The sequence below is a fragment of the Podarcis vaucheri genome, assembly GCF_965113315.1.
Source record: "Podarcis vaucheri genome assembly, chromosome: 13".
Lineage (NCBI taxonomy): Eukaryota > Metazoa > Chordata > Lepidosauria > Squamata > Lacertidae > Podarcis > Podarcis vaucheri.
The window spans coordinates 360,836-386,225 of NC_138751.1; the positions used below are offsets into that span (position 1 = coordinate 360,836).

Consider the following 25,390-nt stretch of genomic DNA (forward strand, 5'->3'; position numbering starts at 1 on the left):
GAAGCTGAGGCTCCAATACTTTGGCCACCTCATGAGAAGAGAGGACTCCCTGGAAAAGACCCTGATGTTGGGAAAGATGGAGGGCCCAAGGAGAAGGGGACGACAGAGGATGAGATGGTTGGATGGTGTTCTTGAAGCTACCAGCATGAGTTTGATCAAACTGCGGGAGGCAGTGGAGGACAGAAGTGCCTGGCGTGCTCTGGTCCAGGGGGTCACAAAGAGGCGGACACGACTAAACGACTCAACAACAACAAATTTTGCTGGAAGCCACCTAGAGTGGCTGGGGGAACCCAGCCAGATGGGTGGGGTATAAATATTATTATTATTATTATTATTATTATTATTATTATTATTATTATTATTATTATTATTACTATCCAGCAGCCAGGCTCTCCCAAGGCTTTAGGTCTGGCTAAGATTCCTGTCCTCAAGGTGCTGCAGAGGGTTGCTTTCAGTAAGACTGGGGCACAGGAGGGGGGCAACTAGCCCACCCTCAGTCAAGTAGGTAAATAAAAGCGCTTAACTAAAAGTAGAAATTGTAGAAATTGTATTTTTCTGAGGTCAAACGAAAGGAATTTAAAACAATGGTTGCTGTCAAATTACATTTTGAATCTGCTAGACAAAGCTAGAGAGAGGACTTCAGAGCATGGGAAGTTGCCCAAAGATAGATAATTCAGCATTGAATATTTGGCCTTTTTGATTGCATCATCATTCGGAGTGTTTTAATGTCTTTATTGGACTGTTAAAATGGAAAATGTAATAAATATTATTTTTTAAAAAAACAGAGAGAGGATGGGGACAGGTGGGTGTCCTGCCCCCCCCCCGAAAACCATAAATCCTGGTTACTCCTATGGCTCCCCCCCCCCAATGAAGCAGCTCTGGGTGCTCAACACACGTGTCTCCCGCTCTGCGGGGGGGGGGGCTGAGTGTGCCTGCCATTGCCAGGGTTAAAAGGAGCTGAGCTGGATTCCTAGAGAGAAAAGGCAATGAAGGTGGGGGGGGCAGTCCTCCAGATGAGAAGCCCCTCCTCCCTGCCACTGAGGAGAGGGGGAGGGGGAGTTGCTGTCTTTCTGCTTTGCACCTCCTGCAACCTGGTGAGTCTCCCTTGTCTTCCGCCATGGGGTGCATTGGGGAGAAGCGGGGGGGGGATGCGTCAGGGGGTCCTGTTCAGCTCATGCAGGCGGGGAGCCCCCAACCAGCCCCATCCACACCCCAAGACACAACCACCCAATTGGCTCTGCAAAGGAACTGACAGGCAATGCAGCTGCTTTAAAACAGGAATGAATGGTGTTCTCAAGGGCTGCTGTGGGGATCAAAGGACAACAGGGAGACCCCTGGATGCCCCCTTGAGCCCCTGGGAGAAAAGGGTGGGCGGAAATGCCATGAATAAGGAGAGGGAGCCCAGCCCATCATCTGGCTGCGGGATTTGGGAGCTGATTCTGATTCATCGTCAAGGTCAGCTCCACATACGTAGCAGGCATTGCAATAATCCCGGAGCACGGAGTGCCCTGTCCACGTCATCTCCATCCCAAAGGGACTGGGGCTAGCAGCCTAGGCGAGATGGAAATGGGGTGGTAGAGAAGGGGCGGTATCTGCGGTGGGGAAATGACGGGCTCCTTCTGGCTAGTTCCTCCACCTTTGTTCTCACATGTGGTTCCTAAAAGCTGTCAGCATTTGACAGTGGCCGCACCCCGAGAATGGCTTTCTCTAGGCAGCTACAGCAGGTGATGATAGCCCTAGGTGAGTTCTGTTGCATGTGAAGACTGCCTCTAGTGGATTGAGTGAATGAGACCCATCTGTGGCTTCAACAGTTAAGAAGGCAATTTCTTCAGATACTGTAGAGGGAGACGAGCAGCAGATTGGGCTCATCCATTGGGCAAGGTAGCCTGTCAAAGGAAAACTCTGAATCCAAACCTCTGTTGCCTTGAGGGACATTTTCTGGAGAGTAAAAGGCTAAGGAGTAAACCCTACAAAAATCTGGAGGGGATCTGGCCCCTCAGAACAAAGAAAAAGGGACCTCACCCCCATAATCTACCTTGAGAACATTGGAGCTTCCAAGTGCTAGAAAACGGGACAGAAGCAGGAAAGTAATGTGTCCTGACGGAGGGGTGGGAAGGAGAGCAAGCCCTGAGGATCACTCTAGCCTGGCATCCATATTAAACTTGGTACAAATGACTCACTTATATTTCCTGTTCTGAATTCATTCCTTGACTGAAAGGCAGGGTCAGCCAGGCTGATTCATGTCACAGAAACCCCTTCAGTTGCCTCCACTTTTGGCCTGGTCACTTTCCTTCTAAGACAGCAAGAGGCTTACTTCTCCTTTTTTTTTCTTAGAGAAAGCTCTGTGGTCCAGTCCAATCCTGGTTCCTACCAAGACTCTTATACATTTACTCAGAAAACCTTTTTCTTCTCCTGATACTGTGTCAGATTTATGGGGGGGGGGGTGGAATGCATTTGCTTTAGGATTTCCTAGTACCTCTTTTCAGACACACAGAACATGGCAGAAGAAAAAAAAGATCCCTTCCAATCTCTTGGAGGCTTCCTGAGAGCACAGATGGATGAGCAAGGCTCAGCTGTCCCTGAAGTAGGAAGAGGCCCTGCCATGGAAATTGCAAGCAGTGGGGGATTCTGGGAAAGCTCTGGGCAGAAGATCCTGGGAGAGGAGGACACCCTTCGCTCAGAGGCGCAGAGCCAGCAGTTGAGGCAGTTCTGCTCCCAGGAGGCCAAAGGAACCCGAGAACTTTGCAGCCGGTTCCTCCACCTTGACTGTCAGTGGCTGAAGCCAGAAAGGCACACGAAAGCTGAGATGCTGGACCTGGTGATCTTGGAGCAGTTCCTGGCTGTCCTTCCAGCGGAGATGGAGAGCTGGGTGAGGGAATGTGGAGCAGAGACCAGTTCCCAGGCAGTGGCCCTGGCCGAAGGTTTCCTCCTGAGTCAGGCGGAGGAGAGGAAGCAGGTGAGAGAGACTTTCCTCTTAATTCTCCCAAGGGGCTCCAACAGGAGGGAGAACAAACCCAAATGCTCTACTAATGGCCCCTCTTTTTTGGAAAACATCCAGATAATGATATGGGCTACTTCTAAAGTTTTTGCCTCTGTCATTCCTTTTCTATGACTCTAACACTTCTCCCCATTCTCTGTTTGGAATCATTTTTGTTCTTTAAGGGAAAGAATCTGCTTGCAGGAATGGGCCCAGATTACCCTGAGGAAGGAAGGACTCCGCTCAGCGCAAGAGAGAGGCCATTGGGTAAGGAAGAAGGAGTGCTTTGGTCCCATTGTGTTGGTTTTCAAATTAATCCATGGTTTCTTTTCATCTTTTTGTGGAAGACATTTGGGACCAAGAGCCCCAAGGAGGGGAGATGTCTTTTTGCACTAGTAAAATAATCATTTGGTTAAAATGCCAAAATGCACCCAGCATGTGATGCTTATTATAGGTCCATCTGTAGATTCATTTCAATCAGGGTTTAGGCCTGGTTTAGGCACAGAAAATGATTTGGTTGCCCTGTGTGATGACCTTTGCCGAGAGGCAGACAGGGGGAATATGCCCCCGTTAATTCTCTTTGACCTCTCTGCAGCTTTCGATACCATCGACCAAGAGCCCCAAGGAGGGAAGATGTCCTTTTCCATTATTAAAATACGCATTAGCTACAAGTGACAAAATGCACTTGGCTCGTGAGGTAATGGCCTGGATGAGAGGCAACAGACTGAAGCTCAGTCCAGATAAGACTAAGGCACTGTTGGGGGGGGGGTTCCCTCAGACTGGCTTGGGGTTGCCTGCTCTTTATGGGGTAACATTCCCTCTGAAGAAGCAGGTATGTAGTTTGGGAATACTTCTGGATCCGCTGCTGTCACTTGAGGCTCAAGTGGCCTCTGTGTCTTGGAACATCAGCTTCGGCTGGTGGCCTGGCTGTGCCTCTACCTGGACAGGGACAGCTAACTTATTTTGTCTAACTGTAGTTTAGATTACTGCAACACATTCTACGTAGGGCTGCCTCTGAAATCGGTTTGGAAGCTTCAGCTGGTGCAACATTCGGCACCCAGATCACTCACTGGGACAAGACTGATTGGGCATAAGAACTGATCCTGGCCTGACAGCACTAACTCCAAATTAGCTTCTGGGCCCAATCCAAAGTGCTGGTGCTGACCTAAAATGCCTTAAACGGCTCTTGACTTCAATATTTCAAGGGCCACTTTCCCCCATATAAGCCACCCCAGACCTGAGATCATCATCTGAGCCATTCTTCATGTGCTCCCGCCATGTGAGGTCTGGAGCACGGCAACACGAGAACGGGCCTTTTCTGTACTGGTTCCCCATTTTATGGAATGCACTTCCCAGGGAGGTTTCCCTGGTACCTTCATGATACATATTTAGGCATTAGGCGAAAACGTTCCTCTTCAACCAGGCCTTGGGCTGATTAATATTCTAGGTAGAGCCTTTTAATTTGTGACTGCAGGAAGAAGGGGTATTGCGTCACTCTTTGGTTTTACAGTGGTACCTCAGGTTACAGACGCTTCAGGTTACAGACTCCCCTACCCAGAAATAGTGCTTCAGGTTAAGAACTTTGCTTCAGGATGAGAATGGAAATCATGCGGCGGCAGCGGGAGGCCCCATTAGCTAAAGTGATACTTCAGGTTAAGAACAGTTTCAGGTTAAGAACGGACCTCCGGAACGAATTTAGTTCTTAGCCTGAGGTACCACAGTAATTATTTATTGTATTTTTATCTTGTGTTTTATTCTGTGAACTGCCCTAAGACCTTATGATGAAGAGCTGAATATAAATTTAATAAATAATAATAAGTCTGGTGCTAGAGAAGCAGTGCTTCACCTCTGAGAGAGGCAGGCACTCCTGTCTCCCCACTTACCTTTGTCTCTTGCAGGTGACAGAATGATGCCAGAAAAACCTCCCAATCCATCTTTTCTTGGTGGCAGAGGGGAAACAGCAAATGTGGAAGCAGATCAGGTAGGGAGAAGGAGCCTTGTGGGGAAAGAGGCGGAGGGGTGGGGCAGCCAGGGCATCTCTGGGCGCAAATGAATCTCTTCCTCTTTGCTTCCGTCAAATCTGCCCTTAAGAAAGGCTGAAAATGCCTTTCCATCATGTTTATCTGCTGAGAGTAATGAACAGCCACCTCATCTTAACTCTCCTCCTGAATGTTGCTAGCATTATTTATCAGTTGCTGCAGTTCTATTTCTATGGTTATTGGTCAATGCTAAAATAGGCTTTAAATCAGCTAAGAAACTTTAAAAACTAGTGGTGAGAATTTGCCTGCCCAGCCCCTCCAGTTGAGGGCTCCCCCCTCTTCTCCACCTCCCCAAGCCCCCGTGCAAGAGAACAAGGTGTGATAGATAATCTTTATGCTTTCTGAAAGGGAGACCTTTTCTTTCAGAGCCTAGTATGCTTTGAAGATGTAGCTGTGCATTTCACGGAGGAGGAGTGGGCGTTGCTGGATCCTGACCAGAGAGCTCTGCATCAGGAAGTCATGGAGGAGAATCGTGCAATCATGGCCTCTCTCGGTAAAGCTCCCTGTTGGATCATAATATCTGTTTGAAATTCTTTACATTGATCTGTGTGCCGAATCTCCCAGATTCTGATGGAGCTTAACAGCGCCACCTACAGCATCTGGGATTCTAACAGCCCCACAGCTCACATTGAATCAGGTGCTCTGCCTTGCGCCTGCAATTGCACTTTGCGGGGCATGCTGATATGTCATATGGGGCCACCGCAGAGCTTTGGAGGGGCCCAGACCCTTCATTGAAAATTGGGGGAAGCCTTGACCACCTGGCCCCACATAGATGGCACTCCTGCCTTGAGTGGAGGGCTATCTACTGTTTTGTCTGCAGACATTTTTCTCTGGTTATACCTTTTTAAACTATGATCAGGCTGTCAGCATTTTTCTTCTTGATTCTGTTGCAATTTCATTGAGCAGAAATATGACTGGCATTTGAGGTGGAGTGGATTCTGTGATTGGGCCAAACAAAATCACAGGTTCTCATAAATATGTTTGTGAACACTAGTCAACAAAGGCAGTGTACACTGTAGGAAGACTTCACACTTAACTCCCTTCCATTCTTCCACTATCAATGTTACTATCAGTGTTAATTAGAATTGTTCAATCATTTGGGTCTCCCATTTCTTCCTGAGGCTCTAATCCAATTCTCTCTCCATTGTAGGAGATGAATTTGAAATGAAGAACGAGGGAGCCCATGACAATATCCACATACTGGAGAAGTCATATAGATATTCAGAGTCCAGAGAGGACCTGAGCCAGAGCTCCCATTCCACTTTCCATCAAAGGAATTCCATTGGGAAGAAAGCATATCAGTGCTTGAGATGTGGAACAAGTTTCAGTAAGAAGGCTCATTTCACTTACCATCAAATAATTCATACAGGGGCGAAACCCTATCAGTGCTTGGAATGCGGAAAGAGCTTCAATCGCAAAGATCATCTCACTTCCCATCAAAGAATTCATAAAAGGGAGAAACCACACCATTGCTGGGAATGTGGAAAGAGCTTCAGTCATAGCTCCGATCTCACTTCCCATCAGAGAATTCACAAAGGCGAGAAACCTTACCAGTGCTTGGAATGCGGAAAGAGTTTCAATCGGAAAGATTATCTCACTTCCCACCAAAGAATTCACACAGGCGAGAAACCCTATCAGTGCTTGGAATGTGGAAAGAGCTTCATTTACAGGGCAAGTCTCATTCACCATCAAAGAACTCATAGTGGGGAGAAGCTATATCAGTGCTTGGAATGTGGAAAGAGCTTCATTCACAGGACAAGTCTCACTCCCCATAAAAGAATTCATACAGGGGAGAAGCCATATCAGTGTTTGGAATGTGGAAAGAGTTTCAGCTACAGAGTCAGTCTCACTTCACATCAAAGAACTCATAGTGGGGAGAAGCCATATAATTGCTTGGTGTGCGGGAAGACCTTCCGTGACAGCTGCCATCTCACGTCCCATCATAGAATTCATACAGGGGAGAAACCATATCAGTGCCTGGAATGTGGAAAGAGCTTCAGGCAGAGGTCCAGTCTCATTTCCCATCAAAGAACTCATAGTTGGGAGAAACCATATCAGTGCTTGAAATGAGGAAAGGGCTTCAGTCCGAACTCCCCGAACTCCCTTTCAAAGTGCTAGCTGGGAGAATTGTAGAATCTAGTCCAGCCACTTGCATTGCAAAAATCTCAACTGAAACCCATGACACATGACCACCTGCTTCAGATCTTCCAAGGAAGGAGAGTCCACTACCTTTCTAGGCAGTCCTTTCCACAGCTGAACTGTTCCTACCATTAGAAAGTTCTTCCAGATGCTCAATTGGAATCAACTTTCTTCTAACTTCTAACTTGAAGCTTGCTCCATCCTCCATGTGAAGATACTTGAAGATCACTATCCTATCTCCTCTATGTCAAAGATTTTGCAGTCTAAACATTTCCAACTCCCTCCACTGCTGCTCCTAAGTCTTGCTTTCCAGACCTTTGATCATCTTGGTCACCTCCTCTGCTCACATTCCACCTTGTCAACATCCTTCTCGATTGATGGTGCCCAGAACTAGACACAAGACTCCAGGCAATGTCTGGCCAAGGCAGAATAATGTGGGACTATTACTTACACTTATTTGGATGCCATACTTTTTTTGATGCAGCCTAGCTAGCAGCAACTATCTCTTTTTTTTTTGCTGCTGCTGCTGCTGCATCACACTGTGGACTCATGTTAAGCTTGTGTTCACGAGACCCCTAAATCCTTTTCACATGTACTGCTAGTAAGCCAGGTGTCCCCACCCTACATTGGTGCATCTGGTTCATCCTGCCTAAGTGCAGAATTTCACATCTGCCCCTATGGAAATTCATTTCTCCCTTCTGAAATTCCTTTGCCCGTTTGAGAATCATTTGCCTCTATTCTTAGCCACATTAAAGGAACCGGAAGGAGCTCGGGGGCTCTTGCAAAATTGATTCGAAACCTTGGAAGACGCAGCACGTGCAGGGATCATGGCCTCCCCCCCAAATGGCAGCCGTGCTGCTTTTGAAGCACAGAGGGAGGTGACCCACAGATCTCTCAAAGGCGCCACCCTTTCTGTGGGCCCCTCACCCAGGGGGCAGTTGTGCCAGAGAAGAAACGGAAGCCCGTTTGCCCATTCCTGTTTATTATTTTGCCCGCCTTGCCCTCTCCCTTCTGTGCTCCACACCCCTATCACTTGCGCCGCCGCCCTGCCGCCCGGATCTGCCTCTTCTCCTTGCGCCTACTCCGGGCTGCCTCGGGGGGGTCAGCGTTCCCGCTGGGTGGCAGGGCCTGGGGCAGAGGGGCGGGGGTCTGCCGGTGGTTGCTGGCTGAGGATGCCTTGTAGATCAGGTGGAAGATGAAGGCGTTGGAGTACCTGGCGGCGAGAGGCGGCAGAGGGGGTGAATGGGAGAGCAGGGCCCTCTTGGTGGCGGCCACACATTTCTTGGGGCAGGACTTGCACTGCTTTGGGAGAGGATTAGGCAATTTCATGGACTGGAGGAAGCAGCTATCAACCATTATGAGCCACACTGGTCTCCTCTGCCAGAGGTGAACATAGAATTTATCACCCAGTCCAGCCCCCTGCAGTGCAGGAATAGGCAGCTGTCCCTTGCGGGAATTGAACCGGCAACCCTTGGCATTATCAGCCCTACGCTCAAGAATGAGCTAGCCAGTTTTGTTGGGAACTGTTAGGAAAGCAGAGAGCTGTTGCGCTCAAATCCCGCTTGTGGGCTTCTTCCCTTTGGGGCGCCTTCTTGGCCACTATGGGGACAGAATGCTGGCCGGGGGGGGGGTCCCCTGGGCCTGAGGCCAGTGGCGTAGCGTGGGGGGTGCAGGGGGGGCCGGCCGCACCAGGCGCAACATCTGGGGGTTAGGGTTAGGGGGCGCAAATCCACGGGTTAGGGGGCGCAAATTACTTGCCTTGCCCCGTGTGCTGACAACCCATGCTACGCCACTGCCTGAGGCAACAGTCCTCCTGGAACCTCCAGGCACAGAGACTGTCTATCTGGATTCCTCAGTTCCTGAGGGTATTTGGCCACTGCAAGGACAGGCTGGCCTGGCCCAGGTGGGCCCCCTTGGACCTGATCCTGACCTTCTTCCTCCCCCTTGAAATCTGTGTGGCTTGAGCCAGCATGATTACTTGTTAATACTAATATGAATTAGCACTAAGCAGAAAAAAGCTTCAGAGGCTTCCTTATCGGGAACTGCGTGTCTTTCTTGGGCTACAGCTCAGTCAGAAACCAGGCGACTCTCAATCTCAGGGTCAGGGGTTTGGGCCCCACGTTGGGAAAAGATTCCTACATTGCAGGGGGCTGGACTAGATGACCCTCCCGGCCCCTTCCAACTCTACGGTTCCAGGATTCTGTGAGTCTAGGAATCCCTGCTGTTCATTTCAAAAGGTGCTGTTGGACGGGGGATTTCTAGTCTGCTACCCTAGAGGGTCCGGGGAACTTTCGATGAATGGATGGATGTCGGCAAAGGGTGCAAATTTAGGGGAGTTGCAGAACCAGAGAGTGCAGTTCCTGGAAAGGAGGAGAGAGAACCATAGTTGGAAGGGTTCCCCAAGGGTCATCTAGCCCAACCCCCAGCATTGCTGGAGGTGGGGGGGAGTGCCATAAAGATGGAGGCAGAAAGGTGGTTGGGAAGCTTTTCCCATGATGGAGAAAAACTGACCAGGCCAGGAGTCAGCGGGACATTGGTCAGAGAGCCCCTTTCCATTGCTTTATGGACTGGGGTCAGGGGCATCCAAAATTACCTTCTGGGGCAGAGGGGGGGAGGTCAGAAGTGACAGGCTTTGCCAGAACCGCAGCTGGGGTACCCACCAGGGCATGGCGTTGTCGATTCCGGCCTGGCGGAAAGGCGAGCGGAAAGGGTTGATCTGGGCAGGGCTGGCGCTGCCCCCCGTCGCCATGGAGACAGCGGCCTCATCCACGGCACAACTGTACTCGCTGCATTCGGTGAAGTAGGCCGGCACCCGAAGGGACTTCAAGGTGGAAGAAGAAGAAGAGGAGTTTGGATTTGATATCCCGCTTTATCACTACCCGAAGGAGTCTCAAAGCGGCTAACAATCTCCTTTCCCTTCCTCCCCCACAACAAACACTCTGTGGGGTGAATGGGGCTGAGAGACTTCAGAGAAGTGTGACTGGCCCAAGGTCACTCAGCAGCTGCATGTGGAGGAGCAGAGACACGAACCCGGCTCACCAGATTACGAGTCCACTGCTCTTCACCACTACACAACCACTGGAGAGAGGGAGGAAGAGAGAAGTGAGGGGACGAGGACCCAGCAGCTCCATCGCTCAAGGGGGGGGGTCTCCCTTGCCTATATAATGGCCTGTACTTGGTGCATTTATGTACTTGCTGCATTTACAGCCTGGCTCTCCCTCCTAGGGGCTGAGGTTCTCCTGCCCTGTGAGGTCGGCTAGGCCAGTGTTTCCCAACCACTGTTCCGCGGCACACTAGTGTGCCGCGAGATGTTGCCTGGTGTGCCGTGGGAAAAATTAAAAAAGATTTTTTTTTTAAAGTCAAATTTTCGATTGGGGCGCCGTCACTAGATGACCCCTGGGGTTCCCTCCCTCCCTCCTGCTCTGCGCCTCCCTCCTCCTCCGGGGAGGCCCTTCCTGGCTCTCGGCCAAGGCTTGGCGGCTGCCGTCCCTCCATCCCTGCACCCGGCCTCTCCCCCTCCGTCCCCGGCGCGGGGGCTGCCGGGATCCGTAGTCCCCTCGCCCTTGGGCTCCGATCCCGTGCGGGGTGCACGAACTACGTTTCCCAGCGTGGCCTGGCGGGCTGGGCGTTTTTTTTTGAAGCGCTCTTCTCCCGGCCATGGAATGAGCGCGGCGGCCAGGCGGGCAGGGGCTCTTCCGCGCAGACCCCGCGCAGCCTGCCTGCGCCCCCGCGGAGATCGGGCGGCAGGATGGAGCCCGGGGATCCCCGCGGAGGCGGAGCGGCGGAGGCTGCCCCCCAGGTAGGGCTGCGTCGGGGGTGTGTGTTATTTTTGCAATGCTGCATCCGCGCCGGAGGGGACGCATCGGACCGCGGGGAGACCCCTTGGCGGGCGTGCAAGGCAATGCATGCATGCAGGCGTTGCATGGAGTGCAGTGCAATGCAATGGCAACGCGGCGCCCTGCATGCATGCATGCATGCAACTTCCACCAGCGCTCCGGACTTGGCAGGTGAGGGGGGTCCCCAGTGGGCGGCAGAGAGAGCCGGGAGGGCGAAGGGGAGCCGGGGGGGAGCAGCGCTGCTCCCCGAGCCGAGCCCGGGGGGGAACTTCGGCGTTGTTGTGCCGGGTGTTGGAAGCGGAGGCTGGCGGGGCCCCCTCACCTGCAAAACCTGGTCGCCTCTCATATATTTCGTGCATTGCATTCATTGCCCGCTTTCTCCTCCAAGGAGCTCCCGGGGGCGCGCGTGGTTCTCCCCGTGTTATCCTCGCCACAACAGCCCTGCGAGGTGGGTCAGGCGAGTGGCCCAAGGGAGCACCCAGGGATTGTCCTGGCCAGGTGGGGTGATTTGAACCCTGCTCTCTGCCCGGTCTTCGTCCTCATTTAGCCCCCACATGTGCATGACTGTGCATGACTGAGGTTTCCCCCCCTCGTCTTGGCTATGGTGTGAGTCTGTGCTGTTAATTAATGGGGTTCTGCCTTCAGAGAAGATGAGCCAGCCCTCAAGGAGGTGATTATGTAATTTGCTAGCAATTCATGTCCCTCCCGGCGTGACGCTGCGCGCTGACGTCACGGGGCTGTAATGGTGGTGTGCCTCGAGATTTTTTTCATGAAACAAGTGTGCCTTTGCCCAAAAAAGGTTGGGAAACACTGGGCTAGGCTAACAGGTGGCGCCTCGAGGTCGCACCCAGGGAGCTTCATGGGGGGATTTGAACGCTGGTTTCCGCCTGCAGTCTAACCAGTACACCCTACTGCCTCTGCCATGGCTTCTGCTGCCCCAGGAGCTGTTTTGTACAGAGCCGTTATGTCCCAGAAACCATGAATGTGCTATGCTGAGACCAGGAGCTCTCAGACTTCAGTTTTGAAAAGGAATAGGGTGTTTTTGTATGTGTGCCTTCCCTTTCCCAAATAACTCTGCTGATAAACAGCCAGAGCTGACCATTTACTACTCTTTTCTCTGAATCTTCTAAATTCAGCTGCATTCCTAATTTGGAATTCTGCAAGATTTTCAATGCCTACATTTCTAGAATCAAAATTCAGCCTGGAAGACAAATGCCTGTGAATTGCCGCCAACCCCGGGGCAGTTATTTCACCAGCTCTGAGGCGGTTACTTGGTGTCAGTTGGTCACAGCATCATAGCAAAGGCCTGATGACATCACAACTGGAGAATTGGGCTCGGGAGACGGGAGACGCCGTCACTTCAGAAGCAGAGCAAAGGCATGTCTGACGTCACAACGCTGTACGCTGAGCCAAAGTACTGTATCCCGCAGCCGTGATGTCAAGAGATGATGTCACAGCAATGTCATTCCACAGGATGGAGGGAGGAGTTTTGAGGGGGAGACCCCTTTTCTAAGTACTGCGTGATGAGTGGGCTCGGCTTACCTGAAGTCGTGGCAGAGAACTCCGCCAAGTCTCCTTGAGGGCAAATCCAGAGTTGAACCCTGGACAAAAGGGGTGTGTCAACATGGGGAACTCTCCACATCAGATAGAGACAGCCTCCTCACCCCATTCTTCAGCTGGATTCTTTCTTACCCCCCCCCCGCCATTGCTTCATTCTCTGGCCCAGCCCATCCCTGCACCCCCTTCCCACTTTCCCGTCCTCTCCTGGCCCCTTCCCCCTTTACTCTCACCAATGACCAGGTCCGGCTTGGGCGCCTGCAGGAGGTGGTAGGGGCGGGCGCTGAACCCAAACTGCAGTTCACGCCGCCCCCCTTTGCATCTGGGGGCCAGGCCAGGCCGGACAGAGACGCCTTGCTCCTCCTGGAAGGGGGGAAGAGATGAGGGGATTCACAAAGTGCTTCTGTCAGATCAAGGGAGCCCCTAATTCAGTGCAGAGTTAGCCATGGGAACCACAGGAGACAGCGGTGGCCACCAACTGGGATGGAAAAGGGGTGCTAACAACAACCAGGAGGAGAAGTTTCCTGCCCTCTCTGGTGACATGGGAATCTGTGGACACCCAATGAAGCTGCATGTTGGAAGATTTAGAGAAGATTAAAGAAAGACCTTATCTACTGGAGCTTTTGATACGGGATGGCAAATATGACACCTAGCTATTTTAAATGAATTCAAATCTCCAGGGCCTGAAGAGCTGCATTTAAGGGTAATAAAGGAGCTCGAGAGTGTAATTTCAGAGCCTTTGTCTATGATCTTTGAGAATTATTGGAGAACAGGTGAGGTTCCTACAGACTGGAGGTGGGCAAATGTTACCCCCATCTTCAAAAAATGGGGGGGGGGGATAAGTCCCAGGTAACTACCAACCAGTGAACTTGACACAGAACAGATAATTCAACAGTGTGTGAACACTTAGAAAACAATGCTGTGATTACTGAGGCCCAGCATGGGTTTCTCAAAAACAAGTCAGGCCTCACTGTGAGAAGCGAAGTTACAGGGAACCAGGCAGAGGGCCTTCTCGGTGGTGGCGCCTGCCCACCAGATGTCAAAGGAAAAAACAACTATCAGACTTTTAGAAGACGTCTGAAGGCAGCCCTGTTTAGGGAAGCTTTTAATATCTGAAAGACTATTGTATTTTAATATTCTGGTGGGAGCCCCCCAGAGTGGCTGGGGAAACCCGGCCAGATGGGCAGGGTATAAATAATAATAATAAATTATTATTATTATTATTATTTTATTTGTTTGTTTGTTTGTTTGTTTTTAATGGAGTTACAAGCCTGTTTGATCAGGGGAATACTGTGGGGATGTTCCATGACAGATCCTCACATAAAATAAACTACTACACCTAAGATTTGGATTAAAATTGCTGTAATGGACTATCTCACATGTCCAAAGTCCCTGGTGTGAATAAAAAATTCCTCTGCCTTACCGTTTTTGATTTCTGTGACTCAAATATGGACTACTAGACCTAAAAAATTTAAGCAATGTGGTCTAAAGTTACTTTGGGAGGGGATCAGGGTCCCTGAAGCTGAAGCCTCATTGGTTGCATAGTAGATCTGCCCCTGGCTGTTCCTCCCTCCCCCCTCCCTCCCTCTCCCCAGAGGCAGACTCACATCCCTCTGAAGGAGAAACTGCTGGCCGTCCAACTGGGGGGGCAGGGCGTCCCCCACAAACAGAAGCTCCAGAGAGACATGGGGCAGCAGCACTGACAACTCCTGCAGGAGGGAAGGGGGGTCAGAAGTGAGAAAATGAATGGATGTTAGCAACTTTCCTGTAATTCCTGTTACATATAATTGGTTTAATTCACACTGAAATGGGAATGTCTGTGTATTGAGGAAATAGGAATGTCTGTGGATCTTCCATGAAGCTTTAGAAAAGCAGGAAGAGCTCTCTGAGTTTTTTGATGGCTGATTGTTCTTTACTCTAAACCAGTGATGGCCAAACGTGCAGAAAGTCTATGAGAGGTTTCCAATATTTAGTAAATGTTGACAATGATTTTTCTCAGATTAAACATGTCAAATTTGCCCTCTCGGCTAAGTTAATAACCGTTCCTCCAGTCTTGGCAACGGTGAGTCTTTCCACCTTTGTGCATATTAAAAGTCTTGATGCCGTAATCATATATTAGAACAAAGATGCATGATGTTTTTTCCAATTGTGTATCCGTAAGTTTCAATAAGAAATAGATAGAAAGGAATTCCTTGGTCTTCAAAACCAGTGGTACCAGTTTGCCCAGCTCTCCCTCGACACCCCCTCCCTCACACCCAGTTGCACCTCTGCCCCACTGGGGAGACCCTCCGCGTACCCAGAAGACCATCAGAACCCCAAATTCTTTGCCTGCCTCTACCACGTGGATCTTGAGAGACTGCTTGTTCAGGATATTCAGCTCAGGAACTGGAGGGAGAAGAAAAGGCGGGGAGAGACCAGGAGTCATCAAGGACCTTTGGAAAGTGTTTCTTGACTCGAAGAACATCAGGAGAACCTGCTCCATAAGGCCTGTGGCCCACCACCCTCCTCCCACAGGGACCAGACGCCCCTGAGAAATAGAGGACTCTCAATAGGGCCCATTATGGGAAGACCAGGAGCAGGATCTGAACTCGAGAGCAGCTCCCCCTTACAACTGGGATTCAGAGGCATCGCTGCCTCTGACCTTGTAGGCAGGGCAGAGCCATCCTGGCGAGGAGCCACCGACAACCCTCTCTTCCTCCATGAATTTGTCCCGCCCTCTTTTACAGCCATCCCTGCCTCCTGTGGGAGGGAGTTCCACAGGTTAACTCTGAGCTGCACAAAGAAGGTTAGGCTGAGAGAGGCAGTGGCTGGCCCCCAAGTTCACCCAGTGAGCTTCATGGCCAGGTGGGGATTTTGACCAGGAGGATAAGTATTACGAAAGAAACTATGGTTTGCTGTCCAAAATTAATGCTACTGAATATTTTCATGATGTCGATGTTGGTATAAAGTCAAAAGAATTGGCCTTATCTACAGTCTTGGCAGAACAAATAGCAATTGCAAGTCAATGGGGAACAGCGTGCGAATCTTACAGCTTAGTCGCCGGAACAGAGGTACCATGGAGAGAATCAAACGTACCGTATTTTTTGCACCATAACACTCACTTTTTTCCTCCTAGAAAGTAAGGGGAAATGTCTGTGCGTGTTGTGGAGGGAATGCCTACGGGTGGCGGGGGGGGGGGATCTGCTGCAGTCGTGAGCAGAGGATCCATGGTTCCCCTTCCTTCCCTCCTCTGTGGCTCGCTTTGAAACAGCAAAGCGGGAAAAGAGCCGCAGAGTGGGGAGGAGAGAGGGACAGAGAGCCTGCTTCTTTAAAGGAGCAAAGCGGGAGAGGAGAGGAGCCGCTTACACGAGTGTAAGCGGCTCCTGTCCGGTTGATTCCTTTAAAGCAAGCAGGCTCTCTGTCCCTCTCTCCTCCCCACTCAGCTCGCTACATAGCAGCAAAGTTTTTCAGCTCGCTAAGCCGGGGAGGAGCGGGGAGGAGGAAGAAAAGCAGAGCCTGCTTGTTTTAAAGGAGCAAAGTGGGAGAGGAGAGGAGCCTTCTCCTCTTATACCCCTCTTCTGCATTATTAACAGCATCCTTCTCCACCCGCCCCACGCGTGCTCCTTGTCCCTTGAGTGCTTTTCCTTCCCTCCCCACTTAAAACGTGGTTACAAAGCACAGATCCACATGGATCCTCAGGATTTTTGCACTGGGTCACCCCAAATTCACCATCAGATCACATAGCATGTCCATGGCTACAGCCTGCACCAAAAAAATCACGCACCCACTGTTTTGTGGGGCCGCAGTGGTGCAAAAACATGGTTACAAAGCATGGATCCACATGGATCCTCAGGATTTTTGCATTGGGCTACTCCAAACTCACTGTCAGATCACATGTCTGTGGCCACAGCATGAACCACAAAAATCATACATCCACTGTTTCGTTTAGAATATTTTTTTTCTTGTTTTCCTCCTCTAAAAACTATGTGCGTGTTATGGTCGGGTGCGTGTTATAGAGCGAAAAATACAGTAATTTGGGATATTGATGAGGAGTAGAAGCGGCAGACACCTTTTGTATGACCTGGAATTCCCTTTACAGCATATATGACAGAACCGCCCTTTTCAAGACAAGCCTGGAAGACCTGGAAACAGACCTGATAATGCTGATAATTCTCTTTACTTGTTCCTTTGACTCCTGTGCAGACACGCTTATTCCATGCACCCATTTTACAGCTTTACTTTTCGTCTTTTAATTCCTGCCTCTTCTTACGCCCATTCTCTCTCTGTTTCATGTATGTTACAAACCCTGCAGGGGGCTGGGGGCCTACCCCCCCCCCCGATACTCACAGTGCTGAGGGGCCAGCTGGGTGATGATGTAGTAGGCAGTGAGGGGGTAGCTGAGGAGGACGGCCAGAGGGGCTCCGAGGGGCAGCCCCCGCCACTGGTAATACTCCTTCCAGGACCCTGTGGGGAGGGGAGGCAGCAGCGAGTCAGAGAAGTGGGACCGTCCCCTTTCCCCGGGTAGTAGGATGGCTATTAATCAGATTTAGCCATCGCTTTTTTGTCAGGGCGATTTAAAGCAAGTTGCATTATTTTAACCAAAAAACAGGCACATGTGGATGTTAAGACTGGCATATAAATCTAAAAGACAATCTTCTTCTTTTAGAAAACCTAGCTTCAATCATTTCACCCAGGCAAAAAGGCCACTGGTGATTAAAAGCTGAATGCCTGATTTAAAAGGATTCCCCCCCACACACACACACCCCAGTGCCTATAGATGTGTAATTATGGCATCTGGCAAGCCTCCCTGGAGAAAGCTTGCCGCAAGTGGGGAGCCACCATCGAAAAGGCCTTGTTGTACATCAGTTGCAAGATGCAAGCTCTGACTCCCACCCACCCCCCGACCCCCTGTCTCACCAAAGAATGTCCGGGGCATGGGAGGCTCTGGGGGGGCTGGCGGAAGAGCCGTCCCTCCTTCCGGCCGTAGCGCCTCAAAGGGGTTCCCTAGGGGGGTGAGAAAAAGGCTGGTCAGGAAGGTTGTAGGGCAATGGAGCTGCCCCAGCCTTAGGCAGAGGGAGCCGGGAGATGGCAGAGAAGAGATGGGGGCAGTAGTGGCACACACACCCCCAATCATTTGCCTCTGTTCGAGAGAACTGTGGGTGCCACACAGCTGGTTGTGCACCCCACAAGCATGTGGAAACCCCTCAGCCCCACTCCAGGGGGACAGGAGCTGCTGCCCCATTGCCCCGCAGAAGGGAGTTTCGACTGCCAGTCCAGGCAGCTTCTGTGCAAGGAACTGGGAGGAGGAGGAGGAGGACAAGGAGAGGCGCCATCTTCTCCTCTGCCCCAGACGGCCCAGACATCTTGGACTGATCCTGAAGAGCCATTGGCCCATCTAGTTCAGCCGCCGGTTCTTGCAGTGGATAAATACCCCCTATGAGTCTAGGAACACAGATAGACTGCTTCTGGGCATGGAAGCTCCACAGGGCCGAAAGCAGCACCCTGCTGGATCAGGCCAATGGCCCACCTAGCGCAATGGGGAAACCACGAGCAGGATCCATTCACAGGAGCCGCTCCCCCTTCCTGCGGTTTCCAGCAGCAGGCATCTGGAAGCAAGACTGCCTCCGGTGGCAGGGAGTCCCACAGTTTCCCTCGCAAGGATTTCACCCAGCTGCTTCGATGCCCCCCAGTCCTGCTGTGAAGGAGGTGGGGCAGAGGCTCCTGGCCCCCCTTCTGTCCACACCCCCTGGACTCCGTGGGTCTGCACCACACACACACACACACACCCAACAGGCCCGCTGCCCCCTCACCGCTTTGCAGGAAGGGCACGGGCTTCTCGGGACCCCCCTGGAGCCCCACGCCATAGTCGGGCGCTCTGACCAGCATGCTCTCTCCAGCCCAGTAGCCGCGGGTCAGACCCCTGGCAGAGAGGAAGCCCTCTTTGTTGAAGTTCTCGCTGGTCACCTCTGGAAGGGAAACACACGGGGAAGATGAGGTGGGGGGCTCAGCCTCTCCGGACCCCAGACTCTGCCTCCCCCCAGCGCCTGACCCCCTGACCCTAGGCTCGCCCCAGCTGCCCACCTGCTGTGAAGGTGAAAGGAAGGTTGGCTAGCTCCCGGGCGCGACTCATGTACGCAGCCATGCGCTGGCACCAGAACTGATGCCCGATGTCCTCGGGGCTGTGGTTCCAGTCCAGCTTGCGGCAGCGCTCGGAGCAGTACAGGACGGCCCTGCAGTGCTGGCTGTGGGGACAGAGGGGCTGCTCAGGCCGGGAAGGGGCTGGGGGAGCAGAGAGAGAGTCAGAAGGGACGCCCGAGGGTCCTGCAGACCAACCTCCGGAGGAGGATATATTGTCTGATTATATCCTTTCCAACTTGTGTTAACAAGTGCCACAATTTAGCAGAGTAACAGTCCCCTTTTTAAACTTCTAGCGGATGCATTTGCTCAGGATCGCTAAAGCCTCTATAATAACTGCTCTGGTGTTTTCCCCTTATTCCCTCATAAAAGATAAGACACAGCACAGTCTTCTATAAAAGTATAAAAAGGTTTACTCACACACCATTCTGTTCACAATAGGATCCCAGGAGGCAGACTTAGCTTAGAAAAGTAACACATACCTAGAAATAATCTCATAAGAAGACAGTCCCTTTGTCCTCTCTTGGAAGCCAAGAGGGCATCTTTGGCTAAGCTTCTTCGATGCATGTAGTCAAAGAGAGAGAGATGGCTGCCCTGCCCTCTGCTTTTGTCGTTACCTGCACAGGTGAGGCCACACCCACCTCTAGTCACATGCAGAGGAAGTCTGTCCCAGCCCAGAAGGAAGCAGGAAGTTTACCTGCTGGCTGGACAAACACTCTTCCCCATGTGTAAACATGTTCACTCTAGGAATGTTGTACTTGACTGCTCTTGTGTTTCACATCCCACACCCCGGCCATGAAGGAATTCCAGCAAAGGGCAACCCGGTGCCAACTTCGGCAACGCACCCGTTGGGCTCCCCCTGCTTTGCAAAGGTGTGGCAGAGCAAGAGTTGGGGTTTGGCACAAGCGTCTTTGGTGTGTGGCGACGGGCGTGCCTGGATGGAGAGCGGGGGTGGGGAGGGAACCTTCTCTGGGGTGCTGCTCACCACGCCGTGACTTGTCCCTCGAAGCTGTACCTCTTGCAGACGTGGCAGGCCCGCACACGGGTGGTGGGGAACGTGAAGGCCGGCTTGGGGCCCCAGCCACGCATCGGGCCCTTGCTCATCTTCACCCCCAGCCTCGAGAGCAGCGGCTCCAGGGACCTGGACAGGAGGACACCGGCTGGATCAGGCCCAAGGGGGACCAGCGCCCAGTGGCCAAATGCCCCATGGGACCCACAAGAGCACCTCTTCTCCCATTGGAAGCCTGAGGGCAGGAGGACCTGTGGGCAACAGCAGCAGAACCGGCTGCCCTTCCCCAGCTATGGGTCACCCCCTTCCCTCTCCGGGGGGGATCTGGCTAACTCTAGCTGGCCCAGGTGCCTCAAGGAAGTCCCAAGGCAGGGCGAAGCGCAGGTAGCCCCATGTTGGCAGGCCATTTGGGCCTTGGAGGTGCACTGCCCCTGAACATGGGGTCTCTGTTGTCAGCTCCTCTCTTGCTGCTTCTTTTAAAAAGGGTGGGGGCAAATGTATTGCACAACCTCTTTTAAAATGTGCTTATTCTTCTCTTTGTGCCCCCCCCCCCCGCCCTGCCACCAAAGGAGGAACCCCTCGGAAGCTGCTTCATGCGCTGCAACCAAGTGGCGCAGCCTCTCACTTGTGCAAGGCCGCGTCTCCCACGGTCAGCAGCTTCGGCCTGCGTGGCTCCCCTGCGCCCAGAGGGCAGATCATGCTGTGGCACAGGAGGGCGACGGCACGGGGCTCCAGCGGCTGCTCGGCCCCCATGGCCCCTGCCCAGGACCCCCCCAGCTGGAAGTCAAAGCCCAGGATGCTGCCGTGCTCGTCCGTCACCAGCAGGAGGTGGTCTATGCGCCAGAGCGGCTGGCCTGCAGGAGAACGAAAGGATCATTATCATTATAATAATAATAATTATAATTTATACCCCACCCATCTGGCTGAGGTGCCCCAGCCACTCTGGGCGGCTTCCAACAGAATATTAAAAAAAGAATAAAACATCAAACATTATTTTAAAAAACTTCCCCAAACAGGGCTACCTTCAGATGTCTTCTAAAAGTCAGATAGTTGTTTATTTCCTTGACATCTGATGGGAGGGCGTTCCACAGGGCAGGTGCCACTACTGAGAAGGCCCTCTGCCTGGTTCCCTGCACCCTCACTTCTTGCAGGGAGGGAACTGCCAGAAGGCCCTCGGAGCTTGACCTCCGTGTGAGGAGAGCCATTGGCTGGATCCAACCTCCTGTCCTCCCAGTAGCCAAATGCCCCTAAGGACCGAGGGTTCGGGATAGACTGTTCCTGGGCCTGGAGGCTCCATGGGAATGTGAGAAGAGCCCTGGTCCAACATCCTGTTCTCCCCGTTGCCTGTAGGAAACAGGCAAGCAGGATCCACCGACGAGAGCAGCTCCCCCCTCGTGTGGCTTCCAGCAAGGGGCATTCAGAAGCGCTGATTCCCCCTCCCTCTGCGGAGACAAGTGTGGGAATGTTCCGGGTGGCAGGAGAGGACATCTTGCTTGTTAATATCCTTCCTAACTTGTGCTGCTAGCAAGTCCCTTTCCTTAGCAGAGTGAATTCCCCTTTACAGAGCTGCTTGCAGGCTTGTTTAAGCCTCTCATTATCACACAATTCGGTATTGAATTGTATGTTCCTGGTATGGGAAAGGTTGTGGAATGAAAGGATAAAATTTATAGCTTGTAATGCTTTGAAAGAGAATATTATGAAAATGATGTATAAATTGATATATTACACCAGTGAAATTAGCTAAAATGTATAAGACAAATAATAAATGTTGGAAATGTAAAGAAAAAGAAGGAACATTTTATCACATGGGGTAGGAATGTAAGAAAGTAAAGAACTTCTGGGAAATGATATATAATGAGATGAAGAAGATGTTGAAATATACATTCTTTAAAAAACCAGAAGCATTTTTACTTGGTATTATAGGCCAAGACATTAATAGACAAGATGTCAAGCTGTTCTTATACGCACCAACAGTATTGTTGGCCCAGAAATGGAAACAAGAAGAAATTCCGATGAAGGAAGAATGGCAGGCAAAATTAATGGACTATGCAGAATTGGACAAAATGACATTCGAAACCTCCGTTAGCTAAAAGCTGCTCCAACGATGGAGGAAGTCGAAGAGAGAGAGAGTGCTGCATGTCCTGTCCTTTTGTGTTACCTGGACAGGTAAGGTCACGCCCACCTCTAGTCACATGCAAAGGAAGGGTAGCCCAGCGAGGAGGAAACAGGAAGTTTTTGACTGGCTGGACCAAACATCCCCTTGCATGTCCACTCTAGGAAAACAAGGAATGTTGCACTTGACTGCTACTTAGGTATCACATCCCACACAGAGCAGAGCCGAGCCCTGGTGGCCCCTCCGAGGATGCTGTGGCTACCTGCCCCAAGCCCTGCCGCCTCCAGTGCCCCTCACCTGTCTCAGGTGTGGCCTCATCGTCATCCTCCTCGCCGGCGCCCACGAAGGTGATGAAGCGCTCCAGGTCCCCCAGGGCCAGCGCCTCCTCGCTGTAGAAGCGGCCGCCCACCTGCTGCCCCGGGTCGGCCACGGTGAAGGCCAGCGCCCGGTTGGGCAAGGCGTGCAGCACCCAGAGGGCCGGATCCGGGGGCAGGCGCCGGATGGAGCCCTCCTGGCGCTTGCGGCGCTCGCTGCCTCGCCGGCAGGCCGAGTCCAACAGGAAGCGCCGGTACCAGCTGAAGAGCAGCTCAGCAAAGTCCAGGATCTCGGCCCGGTAGCCAGTGACAAACTCCATGCCTGCAGGGAGAGCGGCGGGGCCAGGCCTCCATCAGCCAGGCAGGGAAAACCCCCAAAGCCCCCCCCCCCGGACACCGAGGGAGCCTCTGTGCATGTGCAGAGTGCGTCTCCCTCAACCCCTGACAAACTCCCATGCATCTACCTGCCTTGCAGCGGGTTGGGATGGATGGCCTTTTGGAGTCCCACCCAAATCGACAGTTCTAAGTTTCTATGAAACAGGTGGTTCCTGGATGTCTGGGGGTTGGACTAGATGACCCACGGGCCCCTTCCAACTCTCCATACTATGATTCCTTGGAGATTTCTAAGGAGAGGTTAATTCCTGCAGGGTGTGTCATTTTAGGGGTGAAACTTAATTTTTGCACTTTTCCTTAAAAACATTTTGGGGTGTGAGGAATTTAAATCTACTATTTTTGTGACTGGACAACATTTAGCTTGGTAGGTTTGATAAAGAAGCAAATAAACTACTCTCAGAAAACCAAAGAAAATTAATTTGAAATTGACTGGTCATATAAGATATGTATAATATATTAATATGAATACATAGTATATAACTGCAAGTATCTGCCAGTCATTTCCCATGATTTCTACACAGATTTACACACATTTTATTTACCAAGCAAAACTAAATTGTATTATAGTATTCTAACCAAAATATCTTTGGGCTTCCCTCATTTTTGGAATTTGAAAGGTGAAAATCCGACAGGTTGGGCCTGCGAATACTCGAAATAAGATAAAAGTGTAATGAAATTTGGAACCCATTTATACCAAATATAATGGGGGTTTTGTGTGTGCGTATTTGGATAATAATCATATCTATATATTAGATAACTCTATATGGAATTGTAATTCTTAATTTTTGTATTCATATATTATACCTTCCTTTCTGTGTTCTTACTTGTAATGTTTATTCTATATTGTTTATTTTCAGTGCTGTTTAAAATTACTATTATTATTATTAAATAAATAAATGCAATGAAAGTGCTTCCCCCGCCTCTCTCTGTCCCCCGTTTCCCTCACCCACAAAGGGGGTCGTCTTTGGGGGGAAAGTGGCCTCCATTCAGGTGAGTCCCAACTGCCACCAACAGTCAGGTGAGTCCCGCCCCTCCCCCGGTCATAGAGAGGGGTTCCCTAGAGGGCAGCTGTGCCCCCATCAGTCCTGCCCACCCCCTGGCATGGGGTCCTGCCCCCCACCTAGGGCCCACCTAGGCCTCCCCCCCTACCTGACCGCTTTGGAGGTCAGTCGGTGGATGGGGGCCCCTCTGTTCCGCTACGACATCAGAGGGATCTGGAATCCTGGCCAGGCCAACGGACGGAGGGGCGGCCAGAGCCTCCTCCTCTGATGCCCCCTCGGACACCTGGGTCCCATCGCCAGCGGAAAGGGAGCTCCCTGCAGGAGGCCATCGCTGTGGCCCAGCAAGGCTGAGCAGACCCTGAAGGCCACGAAAAGATGTCAGGGTGTCAAAAGAGGCAGCGGCGGTGTAGTGGTTAGAGTGGCGGGCCAGGACCCAGGAGAGACCAGGGTTCAAATGCCCCCAGCCAGCCATGAAGGCTGCTGGGTGTGAGCTCAAGGCAGTGTCTGCCTCCCGCCTCACAGGGCTGTTGTGGGGATTCCAGGAGGACTAGGAGCAAGACCAGGCTTTGAATCCCCACTTGGACAAAAGGGCACGGGGCAGGCACTGCCACTCCGCCTGTTGTGGGGCTTCAATGAGGACTAGGATCTGGGAGAGACGGGGATTCGAATCCCCCACCCAGTGGCTGTAAAGCTTGCTGAAGATGACCTGGGGGGGGGGGCGATCACTGCCTTCTCTTGGCCTGACCTCCCTCACAAGGTGGTTGTTGTGGGGATTCCATGAGGAGGAGGGAGAGGAACCATGAGCCCCACCTTGAGGTTCCTGGAGGGAAAGTTGGGCTGCAAATGCAGAAAATAAATAAATTCCATTCCAAGTGGGCCAAATCCCACTTTTTGAACTCTCAGGCCTGGGGGGGGGAGCCTACATACTTCCTCTGCAGACCCCTTTGTCTCCCCTCCCCAAATCATCAGCCATTTTTAGTCACATCCCCTCCCTCTGGTTAGCCCCTCCTCCAGTCTCTCTTATTTCAGTTGTTTTTTTCCTCTTTAAAAAAGGGGGAGGGAGCAATAAGGATCCAGGGTGGTTTATGAAAACAAAAAAGATGTGACAAAGCTTAGGGAGAAACGCACAAAATAAATCCTAAATAAACCCCATATTGTCGAGCCTTCACTACTAGAACATGTGGGGCAAGAACCCAACGCGCTGGCATGGAGGGGGCACCTCATTCTGCCTGCCCCCCCAAAGGCCACCCGGGTGCAGAGGGGTCTTCAAAGGGCCTTCAAAGGGGTCTTCAAAGGGCCACGGGAGGAGTGTCGGTGGTTGCCCACCTTGCTTTGAGCAAAGAAGCAAATCCATTGGAGCAGTCAAGTACAATATTCCTGGTTTCCCTAGAGTGGAGACAGACAGGGAGATGTTACTCCAACCAGTATAACTGTGGGAATGTTCAGGGTGGCAGGAGAGGATATATTGTTTATTAATATCCTTCCTAATTGTGCTAGCAAGTCCCTTTATGTAGCAGAGTTCCATTCCCCCTTCTTACATGCATAGCAGATAGCTGGTTGCAGGCTCGTGTGAGCCTCTCACTATTATACAATTCAGTCTGTCTCAGGTTGAATTGTATGTTCCTGGTAGGTTCCCTTGAATCCCTCTTAAAAGAATCAAAACGTGACAATCTTATTCAAAGTCAGTAAAAGAAGTTTACTCACATCAGTTCACAGTTCACAGGTGGATTCCTGAAGGCAGACTTAGTTACAAATATGTACATGTGGATCTATCCCATATGGGGGAATAACCCGGTGCAGTCCTAGCTAAAAGCTGGTCAAATGAAGAAGGAAGTCAAAAAGAGGGAGAGTGCTGCGTGACTCGTCCTTTTGTTACCTGGACAGGTGAGGTCACGCCC

General features: G+C 51.5%; 2 protein-coding genes across 3 annotated transcripts; one reads left to right on the forward strand and one right to left on the reverse strand.

Annotated features, from left to right (window-relative positions):
• Positions 1-837: 837 nt before the first annotated feature.
• Positions 838-7,923, forward strand: LOC309517982 (uncharacterized protein). 2 transcript variants are annotated; one of them, XM_082197722.1, is made up of 5 exons: positions 838-1,094; positions 3,163-3,244; positions 4,876-4,958; positions 5,383-5,509; positions 6,167-7,923. In XM_082197722.1, the coding sequence occupies exons 1-5, from the start codon at positions 987-989 to the stop codon at positions 7,084-7,086; spliced, it is 1,320 nt and encodes a 439-aa protein (XP_082053848.1). In that variant the 5' UTR covers positions 838-986; the 3' UTR covers positions 7,087-7,923. The 2 variants fall into 2 exon arrangements, with proteins under 2 accessions (XP_082053848.1, XP_082053847.1); XM_082197721.1 differs by lacking the exon at positions 838-1,094 and adding an exon at positions 2,538-2,956.
• A 197-nt stretch (positions 7,924-8,120) lies between these two features.
• On the reverse strand, positions 8,121-23,728 carry ZMYND15 (zinc finger MYND-type containing 15). The gene is made up of 14 exons (XM_082197670.1): positions 23,641-23,728; positions 22,082-22,420; positions 20,297-20,525; positions 19,648-19,803; positions 18,609-18,769; positions 18,338-18,493; positions 17,445-17,531; positions 16,875-16,991; positions 14,845-14,933; positions 14,156-14,257; positions 12,782-12,911; positions 12,534-12,592; positions 9,816-9,976; positions 8,121-8,368 (listed from the first exon to the last, which is right to left on the reverse strand). Exons 2-14 carry the CDS (start codon positions 22,416-22,418, stop codon positions 8,185-8,187), a joined length of 1,968 nt encoding a protein of 655 aa, XP_082053796.1. The 5' UTR covers positions 22,419-22,420; positions 23,641-23,728; the 3' UTR covers positions 8,121-8,184.
• Positions 23,729-25,390: the final 1,662 nt, after the last annotated feature.